The sequence below is a fragment of the Corvus cornix genome, chromosome 1A, assembly GCF_000738735.6.
Source record: "Corvus cornix cornix isolate S_Up_H32 chromosome 1A, ASM73873v5, whole genome shotgun sequence".
Classification (NCBI taxonomy): domain Eukaryota; kingdom Metazoa; phylum Chordata; class Aves; order Passeriformes; family Corvidae; genus Corvus; species Corvus cornix.
This window is the reverse complement of record NC_047057.1, coordinates 27990986-28002993: the sequence shown is the minus strand read 5'-3', so window position 1 is coordinate 28002993 and position 12008 is coordinate 27990986. Positions and strand designations below refer to the sequence as shown.

General features: G+C 37.8%; 1 protein-coding gene across 1 annotated transcript in view; it reads right to left on the bottom strand.

The window, feature by feature from the left end:
• Nucleotides 1–12008, bottom strand: part of CNTN1 (contactin 1) — a 229420-nt gene that overhangs the window by 71135 nt on the left and 146277 nt on the right. Inside the window, exon 3 of the mRNA XM_039570741.1 lies at nt 8688–8817. Coding sequence (XP_039426675.1) covers nt 8688–8796 — 109 coding nt within the window. The 5' untranslated portion in view covers nt 8797–8817. The remainder of the gene's footprint in view (nt 1–8687; nt 8818–12008) is intronic.

Genomic DNA, 12008 nt, shown 5'->3' with positions numbered 1-12008 from the left:
AGGAAGTTGCAGCAGACAAAACCCAGCGCAATACATTTCCTCTGACTTTGTTGCTACTTTTCAGCATGGGGAATCACAAGGCTGATATGCAATACACAGGCAGCATATGCGAACTGACAAGGAAAGAGCTGATGATCTGAATCATAGGCTTCTGTATCATATGGCGGAAAATATGGAGATGGGAACAAGAGACCACTGTGTTTATTGGGAAATGCAGCTACCAATAATTACACGTTACTTCACAGTTAACATCTAACAACTACAATAATTCAAATATATCTGTTTTCTTCTACTCATGGACAACTGCACAGGAAGTACATAGGAAGTTAGTTTATAACTGATCTGCAGTGTTATTTTGCAAAGAACCTGAAATGGACCATTCCTGCAATTTGCTTAATTATTTTTAGAGACTGATATCTGTCTTTTCAATATACTAATTCTTACATTTTGCATAATCAGTTCTTTATCTAATCTGAATACAGAAAAGTAGAAGAAAATAGAAAATTCCCAAAGGGAATAGCATACAGTAATTTTACAGCTAGTCTTTTCTAATGATTTACTCAAATGTCTCTCAAATACAGGTCACTAAACCACTTGGACTCTTGCGCATCATTCTGTCTTCATACAGCTAGTATGTAAAGAAGCAAAAATCCTGTAAATTAAAATTTACTCTTACTTTACAAGATATATCCTTCCATGTTATCTTACAGGGTAGTTACAATCTATATTTCCACACAGGAGCTGCGGAATATTCTATATTTAAGAGTAAGACTATTTAAAATTTTCCCTTATTTATATACTTATTAATGCAATTTTTTTCTGGAATGTACAAAAATTACTCATATTTGGTTTCAGAGCAGAATTGTCATGACTGATATAGAGGGTTATCACACCATTTTGTACAAAGTTATATATATTTCAAGTGATTCATCAGAAATGGTGGATATATAGTTGCGCTTCAATTCATTGGGAAACTAGATTAAATGGGAAGCCAAATGTAAGAGCAAGTGACTTCTCTGAAATCATTCCCATAGTGTGAATTATGTGCAAAAGATTTGTAATTTATGTCTGTTTGTATTTTTGCCTCGTTTGCACTAAATTGTCTTTAATCTTAATAAATCCTTTGTGGTGGTGTATTCCCCCCCATTTTTCCAAGCACACTGCGATCTCTGAGAAATGCTCATTAGGCCTCAGCCTTGACAAACAGCACCTGGGCTCAGCTCTTCCCCAGCTTATCAGAAACATAGTCTGCTCCCAGGAACTGCTGCTGTCTAACGAGCTCCTGTTTTCTTTATGAACAGCCTTGGAAACTGTTTTTCTTCCCTGAATGGCATAACATCCCTATTCTTACACTTTGAAAGAAAGTGCCAACCCAAACTGTGGCCTGGAGGAAACACTGATATGACTAAAGCCCACTCTCTTGCGAACTATAAACAAATCCAAAGGTCCAAAATGAGTCCTTTGAGCTCTCCTGGACCACAGTGGGCTGTGACCAGCAAGCTCCCTCTGAGTGAGGCCTCTCAGTGCCAGTGAGCTCTCAGGTTTGCTGCACTCAGAAGATCACCAAACAACGATGAATCCTGGGCTGATACACCCACTCCTTGAGGCTCAACTCTTTGCCCGCTGAGGACATGTAAGAGCATCCAGAGTGACTATTTCACTACCTATATTAAAATTTCCTAGGGTATATTACTGTGTCCTGCAGCCATAGGGAGGAGGAGAGAAGATCCAGCAGGCAGGAATTGTGCAGCAAGATTGATTTATTTAATTATTTTACAAACTCTTTTATAGACTTTTTTCTTCACAGTCTAATTGGACAAAGGATCAGCCACCCCTTGGGGTGATTGGCTAAAATCCTAAGACATCCATTGTCAAAATATTTTTCTACTATACCATAAACAAGACTGTTCAAGGCTGCAGGTATTTCATTGTTTACAGAACTCCGCTACCTCTTCTGTGAGAGAGAAAAGTCTCTCACGGGCTTAGAAAATAGCAAGAAAATCCTTGCTAGCAGCATTTTTGTATCCACAATCTATGAGGGGAATTTTTCACAGGTACACTGACTCTTTACATCTGTGTGCGTAAATGTGTGCATTTGCTTTGGCAAATGCAGGAGAAATGCTGCTCTCTTAGATGTTTAAGTACCTTAGATATCTAAGTAAGTTAGGCCTGTAAGTAAGGTTAAGTCAAAAGTCATAAGCTAAATTAAATGCTGCTAAGCACTGTTCTTTTGCTAAATTTAAGTTATAAGTTAGACTAAACGTTGTTATTCCTCTATTAAATTGTTACAGTTAAATTATAATTTAAGTTATAAGTTAGTTAAGTGTTGTTCCTTTGTTAAATTGTTACGTTTAAGGCATAAGTTAATTACTGTTACATTTGAGTGCTGTCAAGCTTTTAGGCCGTATTCCTTTTATCCTCGCCCTCACTGTTCTTTTGTCACACACACCATCATCCCCCATATAGTTTTTGGCTCATTTCTGTTTCGATTGACTGGATTTTGTTTGCTGCTTTTCGGTCTTCCCTTTTTCCTTGGTGTGTCTTCACTGTCCAGTAAGTAGCAGAGTGAGTCTTGCCAACAAAGTTTGTTGTGCTGTCTCTTAATATTAAATCTGATTTTTACTCATACCCTTGCCGGTGATAGTTTTAAGTGATCTCAAACACTCCTTCGGAATATCCTCAAATGAAACAACAAAGAAAATAGAGAAGTAATTGAACCTTAATTGAAGAAACAGCTCTCTCATTTTCTTTCAGGAATCTGATTCATCACAAAATTTAAGCATATAAGTTGATCCAAATGATCAAGGTTATACATAAGTGCATTGTTAAGCACATATTCAAGTTCTCTGCTGAAGAAGAATCAATTCTAAAAACCTCAAATGATGACATGACTATCGATAGCAAGTCATGGTTAAAAGTTTTCCCAAGGTCACTGTCAGAAAGAAGCTAAATCCGGTAAAAAAACTTAAGTTCCCATCACTCCCACTGTGCACCAATATAAAATTATTTTAATTAACATCTCTATTTTTCTAATGAGTCTTCTTCTCTTTCTGTTTCTGCTTCCTGTACACCTATCTATTTCCCTAGCACTTAACACTGCCAAAAGTGGCTGCCCAAGACAGCCGTTGGGTGAGTATTGATCTACCTGACAGTGTTGTATCCAGTTACATATTTTAACATGAGAGAGGGACAAAGATCTGTTGACATGATGCATGGCTAGATTAACCTTGAGTGCTAAAGCATGCTGACTGTAAGAGCCTTGGACTAATTTATTATCAGTTTAACTAAGTTGTCAGGCTCTGCATTAGACTTGCAAGACCAGAAACCATTTGATGAAGGTACAAGAAGATCTCGTACTGTTTTCAAAATGTCAGACGAATGAGGACCTACTCATGTCTGAGAAGCTCATGCTCAGAAACACGATGGTCTGGGAACAAGCCAAAGTATTTCTACCTGGTGTGCAGGAACATAAACACAGCACTTCCACATTTCTGAGCACTGTGATCACATTATGATTATTTATTTATGAATGTCAGACACTCAGCAGTAGCATTAACTGGTCTTCTAAGATCCAAGCAGGGACAAGACAGAGAAGATAAACAGGTATAAAGTATATCCATCCAATTCCTATTTTGGAAGAAAATTATTATCTCTCTTTAGAAAATGTGAATAATTTCGTATGCTGTGATAAAAAGCTTTAAATAATGTAGGTTCTAGCCCTCAGTTCAGAAATGCATGTTTGAGCCTACTGTTCTGGAAAATGTCCAAGCATGAATAATTTAAGGTTTAGGGGCTTGACTGTTTTTTCAATTCTCTCAATCATGTGGGTAAAGTTGTACTTGGTATTCATGGGAAGCTTATTTGCTGAAGCAGTAATGTGTCCATGTTGAAAAAATTCACGACTTAGCATCACCGTGATGGAGAAGAGAGGGGTACATCATAAGTGTAAGTCATCAAGATGATAAAGGGAAATCATTTTCCAAGAGCCACTCAGCACTCAAACAGAAAAGGTAACCATTCCTGCACTCCCACTTCGTATTATATGAAAGACTTAGGTTGTCTTTGGGAAGGCTGCCTCTACTTTTCTGGACCGAAAAGACCAGGAGAATTACTTCTATTTCCTATGTGCCAGTGAGAACCCTGAAGACCTGCATAGATAATGATGTACTTTCTCTTTTACAACAAGTTTCAAGTATGAAAAGCTCCAGTCCCTGGCAGAGCAAGTTTCTCCACTTGTGCCTAACATGGTACAGTTTTTTGTCTTCTCATACTGCCAAGAGGAATGTCAGCCAATACCAATTATTGTACTTTTAAACATATTCCCATTTGCCTATTCAATATTTAAATTATTTAGGTGTTTCTTCCTTAAAAACCTAAATGTTACTTCAAAAGTGACTGAAGAGCCTAACATGTTGATCTCATGGGAAAGCCAGTGCTCAGAAAATTAAGAATGAAGCTGAAGTGCAGTAGTTATTCTGCACAGTCTCTCTGCACAAGCCTTCCTGGTGCATATGAAATACCAGCAACACACTCAGAAATTCAGCATGCTGTCTAACAGCATCCCCATGTACTCATCAAAACAACTGCCTTGCACTGAGAGGCTCTGCATCTTACTGGCTTTCTTGCTTTACCAGCCTTCTCTGAAGTTTCAGGTCCTAATGATTTTTGGAAATTTGGTCATCCAAAAAGCAGAAGGGCTTTTGACGTTTTTACCCCTGGACTACTGCCTCATTTTGCACAATTCAGAAGTTACTAGGATGACAATCTGCCTTCTAAGGCATGATCTGACACAAACTCAAGTACTGTCTGGGTCTGCACTATCAAATCCCAAGGTAAAAAGTAGAACAGTTTTATCAGAAATAAATTATTGGAGGGACATTTTTCACTATTGTTTCCTCTCACAGCCAAATGTAATCAACTATTCATTAAGCACAATAAAATATAGGGTCTTTGCAGCTTTTAATTAGCCTTTTGAAGAACAAAACAAGCTGTAGCTGAAAAACTGTCTTAATTCTTTTGGTGATAGGTTATTATCCCAATTGAAGATACACTTTAGTTCACTGATTTATACGGCAAGAAGCAGATGACAGAAAAGTTTGAAATTCAGACTTAGCAATGGGACATGAATCTAATGGGGAGTAAAAGGCAACTTGGAAGTATGTTGGAGAAATCTCAGAGGGAAGTAGAGAAGAGTCAAATATTATCAGTAAGAGGCATGAAACAACTTTTTTGCCAGTGGACTGACAATCACTGACATGTTCCCTGAGGAGTGATTCACTGCTCTCATTTGCCTTGCACTACTCAAAGTGCACTCTGAAAAGCAACTCTTATAATAATTGTCTGTTCTATCAGTAAGCAGAAGACTAAATTATTTACGGCTTTTTCACCAGTTTATATCTGCAAGACTACATTTCAAGCACTAATTTACCTGGAAAATAAATACTGCTCCTGTCTCATTGCAGAAGGTCTCTGCCTAAACCTCTCATGCACTGATTCATGTAATCTTTGCCTCCCTTCAGATAAGTAAGTGCACATTCACCACTGATGAAATGGCCAGTCATTGCAACAGTTCTCGAGTTCTAGCTTTGATTACCACAAAATAGAACTGGCTAAAAGCATCAAGGTGTTTACTCCAAAGCAAACTCTAAATTTCTAAAAACGTGTATTTCACTTTGGGAAATTTTTTTAGAATTTCCTGCAGTGGGAAAAAGAACAATTTGAAAACAGATAAAACTCCTTAGCTTATAGAGTCTCTGAATTCAGGCCCAATTGGGCCTGAACATATCAGGTCAGTGCAGCTTCAGGTTCCTAGCTCTTTGTTTCCCAAAACTTCTAGCTGTTATAGTCTGAAAGCTCTCAATGCTCAGTCAAATACATGAATTCTGAATACTTTCAGGTTTTTTGGCTGATATCTTTGAACTTGGGGAGCCTATAGGGTGAGACATCTCAAAAGACAATGTATCTGGAAGCTATCAGTTTCCTAGGTCCAGAGAAGTTAATATAGTAGTGGGTCTGTTTAGGAAGCATGGATTGCAAAAACCTAGACCACAGAGTCACAGATGAGTTTTCCAAAGGCAATTTACAGAGTAGAACAACCTAGAACTGTGGATCCAGCACCACAGAAGGCAAGGGGAGACAAATATACTTCCAGAGAAACCCTGTGTTTTGTCCAAAAGGTGCCAAAGCATTCTTAAATACTCTGCTTTCAACATCTGCTCCCAGTTAACCTCACTCTGGGACTTGGTCTGTCTTGTTAATTAAATGAGAACTCATGATCTTTACTTAAAAGCCATCCCCAGTTCATACATTTTCCATTATTATTGACACTGCAAGCATTCCCCTTGATAACATCATGTGTGAAAGAACACCTCCTAGAACTTGACCTGATCACTGGGCTTGTGCTCCTTCCTCCTCTTCAGTATCTTTCACTTTTTAACCACACTGAGAACACTTCCAAGCAACCCCTTATATTTCATCTTGGTTACTGCAGATGCATATTTTCTGGATATGATGGCATTTAAATTGCCAAGAAATATATTCAAAAGGAAAATTGGCTAAGACTAACTGCCAGCAGCTCTCACACCCATTTGAAATGAGAAAACCTCCAGCAACATTCAAGTGCTGGGGCTGAGCAAAGACTGCAACATCAGATTTATATAATCTAGATGCCATAAAGCCTAGATGATAGGAGCAGATTTTCTCTCCACTCAAAACGTTATTTAATTACTTACGCAAAGTAGAGCAAATCCAGGAGCAGAGAGCGTGTGCACTGCTCAGCCTTGCAGTAATACACTGGCAGTAACAAACACCCTCTGATTATATAAAACTAGGAATCTTCCACGTTGGAGGGTGGTGCCATACCTTTAGAGACAGTCGTAGGCCTTAAATTTGGCTTTTGATGAAAAATGCAAGCAAGTATTTATTCCATACCAGAAGATAAATTAGGAAAATTTTTTGAACGGAAACAGCACTGTTAGAACCTGCCCTGGATTCACAATCCCTCACACCAAAGGCTCCCATCATCTTGGGGGAATCTAACAGTGCCAAGAACAGTCCAGTGAGAGATCCAGTGAACCTTGCTGTGACAGTGCCAGTGTGTACACACGCTGCATGCAGTATCACGATAGCCCTCCTTGTTCTTCCTATGTCACTTAGCCGTGACCGTCACAGCACACAACCTTCCAATGGCATTCTAAGGCACTTGCCAGCAGGTACATTCTGATGCCAAGGTTTATTTTGCTTCTGGGCACAACGGTGATGTGCAGAATACACAATAACAATTATCATTCGGTCCTGACTGTCAAGAAATTACCTGAACATTTCTTCTCCCTGATTGACTTAACTCTTTTATCAACCAGTGTCCAGCACCTGCTTGGCTAGTGCAGCTAGTGTTTTGTTTGATGTTAACAGGTCCAGAGCAAGATCACATGTGTAACATTATTGATAGCAGTCGACAGCCTTTTTTTAATTTCTTTTTTTTTTCTTTCAGGAAAAGCCCAGTATTTAATTAAAGCAGTGAGTTTAAAGTTTTAATCTTGGTGCTATCAGCAAGCCTCATATCTTAACAAAGAAAAAAAAACCTCTTGAAACACACAGCAAATATATTGTGAAGGTATTGATTTTTATTAGGCATCAGTAAATCCTCCATCAAACTCAGACACAGAGTAAAGAACAGCATTCAAAACCACAGAATAACGTAGTGTTCCCACTAAAGCAGAAATCATTCCTGTGAGCTACGGACTAATTTCTTACAGGCAATGAGCTTACATCACAGTATTAATCAGATTTTTTGACTCAATAATAAGGAATATAGTCTCATGGCAGTGAAACTGAGGCAATGCCTGAAATGGTATCCTAGATTAAGCAAGTCTATGACCCTTAAAGTAGGGAAGGATCTAAAGCCTACCTTGAAAATAACCAAAACCTTAGTACACAATATTTGCACTTTTCAAATATTGGTGGAAATTTTGTGCATGCACTGTTTATGCTAACAGTATAATTAATCACAGCAACTAAAAATCAGCATTCATTAAATTGGCATGGAAATCTGAAACAAGCTTTACAAATTTCAAAGTTGTTTGGAACAGTTGGAATTTCACCTTTTCAAAGACCTCCATCTATCTCTTAAAATGGAAGTAAAATTTCAACTGCAAACATCTCTCTAAATTCAGATGCTAGAAATATGACTCCAGAATGTTTTTAATATTTATGGCCCCACTTCTACTTATGAAACATGCTATAATTTTTAACAAAAAAATTGAAGTCAGAATATGCAGAACTACCCCACTGTATTATGAAAACTGCCACTACACTGCGCTTCTGAAAAATTAAGAATTTTAGATGGTGTCAATAATATAGAATTTTGTTTTTCATTATTCTAAGCATGTTGATCATCCGTGCACAACAGAAAATTGATATTTTTATAATCTAGACTAGATTTCATTCCGTATACCAAATTAGAACACATAACCCCAAATTTAAAGTCCAGATCTGTCTTTCTGCAAACCTTTTATTATGGCAGCCCTTCTTATTAATAAATATGCTTCCTGACAGCTTCATTGTTCACATTTAGTAATCTGTGGTATGTGCACAAATAAATGAAAGCCATACAAACATTCTAATTGTCCTTGAAACACATAAAACTAACAACAGTTAGTTAAATGAATTAACACAGGAGATCATCTTACCTGCCAAGGAGTAGACGAAACAGGGTGTAATAAGATGACAGATGAAGAACCAAATGGTTATCTTCTGTTCAGCCATTATCTCAAAAGGAATAGCGCACTGCAATACCATCCTTCAGAGAGCTAAAAATGCCTGTTACAAAGAAAGAAGAGAGCGTGAATAATTCTGACAATAGGCTTTATCTCATATCACATTTGGCCCGGCAGATTAGGTGACTAAACTGAATATTTAAGAGTTAATATAGGATAGAGTCTTTTGAATAATAAATTCATCATCAGAATTTCTGGATCAAATTAATGATCTCCATTATTCAGAGAGCACACTGTTTCAGAGTACTCAGATTTTCTGGTGATAGTAATAATATGGTAAATGTTAAAACCATAACATCCTTTTTTACACTTATCTTCCAGATTCTATCCTTCTTCATCTCAGTAAATACTACATTTCAATCCATTACTTCAAAGTCTGTAAAAAGACTACAGTGAAACTGAAGTACATTCATCTCTTTCAGAATTCAAGTATTTTGTCTACTGTATCATTATTTTAAACTTTAAATATACAATTAATGGTTCTCCACAAAGGCAGTTTTATTTTTTGTGAGTTTCCTTTTAAATGCTGAATACAATCATTACTGCAATGTTGTTTTCAAAGGTTTTTCTTTTCCATATGGGAGAAACTCTGCCTGTATATATACTAAAACCAAGCTAAAAAAGCATGCACCTTCTTTTCATTATTCTAAGATTTTATAACCATTTTTTTCAGAACACTTCTGTAATATCTGTTACTACTTTCAATCAGAATATTTTGCTAGCTTTTTGTTTCTTGCTGGGGACTATTATCTATTTCTTTAGGGAAATGTGTCATCATGTTTTCAGTGTGCAGTTCTCTGGGTTTTTTTGATGGATTTCTTGTCATGAATATATAAATGGATCCTTTACATCCATCACATCTTGTTCTTGCTTCTTGATTGGCTCTGTTAAGAACTTCACACAAAGCAAGGCTTCCAGCTTATCCTTGACAGAATATTGTATCTCAGGGACATGCTGATATCATCCAGTCCTCTCAGTATATTCATTTTGTTACTATTTCAGTTAAAATATGCTTATACATACTTAAACACCCTTCAGTAACATGCATCCCAGAACATGGTGCATGCGAAAAAAGAAGACTTGTAGATGTGGCACTTAGGGACATTGTTTAGTGGTAGACTCAAGCAGTGCTGGGTTAGCAGCTGGACTCAATGCTCTAAAGAAGTCTTTTCCAACATAAATGATTCTATGATTCTAATATTGCATTGTCACTTTTTGCAAGGTGTAATCTCAATGCTCCTGCTTTCCAGCCTCCTGTGCCAGGAACTGATGACTGACAGTGACTTCCACCTTTTACCATGACTCTTGCCCTTTCCATGTCAAAATTTTTACTAAGTTTTTCATTTCCAAAATCCGAATGGTTTAGATTTTGCTTTGAAACTGCCCTGTTTCCCACCTCCAACACCAAGAAAGGGGCAATTTTAAATTACTAAGGACAAGTACAAACATAGTTGACTCCCTAAGTATGGCTGGGATAAATCTTGCCTTGTTACAGAGAGCCTCTCGTCTGAGCTGCTGCCAGACATGCCTGCTGCAGTGTATGTGTCTCATGTCTCCCCTTGAGGTGGCTAGGAATGTGTCTTGGCCATTGGGGACTTTTACTTGTCCCTTCTTTCTCAAAATAATGCTAAGGCTGTTCATTTGAACATGCCTCAAACAGTGAACTTTCCTTATAACAGAGTTTCAAGAGTGTTTTGATAAACTCATAGTGCAGGAAAATGACAAGAAATACCACAAGAAAATCTTTTGGCTCAGAAATTACAGGACCTGTTGCATGTCACATTTTTTCCTTATTTTTTAGCAGATTAAATCCTTAATAAAAAGTTAAAAACTATGGCCCTGCAATTAGCTAGCTGTTATATGAAAAATGTTCTCAGCAAAACACAGACAAGAGTTAAAAAGTGATTCCCTAGAACTGAGATTTATTTAGAAATATTCCCTAGAAAAAGGCTCTTACATTGGCAACAAAAGCGTATGCTTACTGTAGCTGGATCTAAGGGGAAGAATTTATAAATAAATTTATAAACATCTTTACCTTCTCACTTCTGTTGGCACTAAAGTTTCTTCAGACTGTCACACAAAGGACATCCACAACTATTTCAGGCATCTACACTGACCAAGGTATGAACTACTGTGTGTGTATGATTCATCCAGAAGACAGTGGTAGGTCAGATCAAGAAATAACTTTGTATAATTTTCCAGCAGCCATGCCCTGGCTATGACATCCTTGTGATATGACACTGCCTTGCCTGAAACATTTGTTTCCAAATGACATGAGTAAAATTGCATAGTTATGCTGAAATAATGCACATAATTAAAGAGCGAAGAAACAGGAGCTCTTTTGGGAACAATGGTAATTACACAGCAGCTTATGGTGATAATAACTGTGTTCAAGCATATTGATAGATGAGACTGTTAAGAGCACTGTGTTCTCTGACGTTATAGTCATAGATGGAAGATCCCTCCTCCCTCTCTTTAGCAGAATTTAGGTTCGATTTTGGAAAGATACAATGTCCTCTAGCTCTCCAAAAATCCCTTTTTGCTGGCTCAGAAAAAAAATGGTTTGAACAATGGTTCTAATTACAGTAAATAAAAATTGTGTCAGAAAATGCTATAAATACCTCATTTTATTCAGAGACAAAACTATCCACCCTGCCAGGATTGAAATCCTTTCCCTACTCTCACTTGTTTCGGCTGAGTGGGTTCTGTATATAGAGCACAGCCATCCCTTCTGATTCATCTCAGCTTGTGGGTGAGAAGCTGTTTCACATCGCTCTGCTGAATTTTGGCAGAAGTGCCTGCTATGAGATGAGACAGCACGCGGGTTATCGCTCTAAGTGTGAGGTGCTATGGCTGTGCAGTGTTACCACCCAGCCACCCAAGGAGCCGTCCCGGCCTATCTGAGGTAGCAGCACTGGTGCCGGAGGCAGCACCGTGGGCTGCAGTTCTCAGGCAGCACAATCTACTGCCTCTTTCACATTATAGCTCTCAACCTTTTATCTTTGCAGAGTGAGAAGGATATTGCTGCCTCAGTAAAAATCATTCCCAGACAAAAAACCAGCCAAGTCGCTTTTCTCCTCTGAAAAAGCAGAGTGACTACATACCTACACATTATTCCTTCAGTCTGCACAGTACACGATCCTTCTTTTTCCAAACAAAGCACCACAATTTTAGCAAACAAGTGAGACATTTAAAAAATATATAATAGAATGAGCAGGCATTTAACTGCAACCA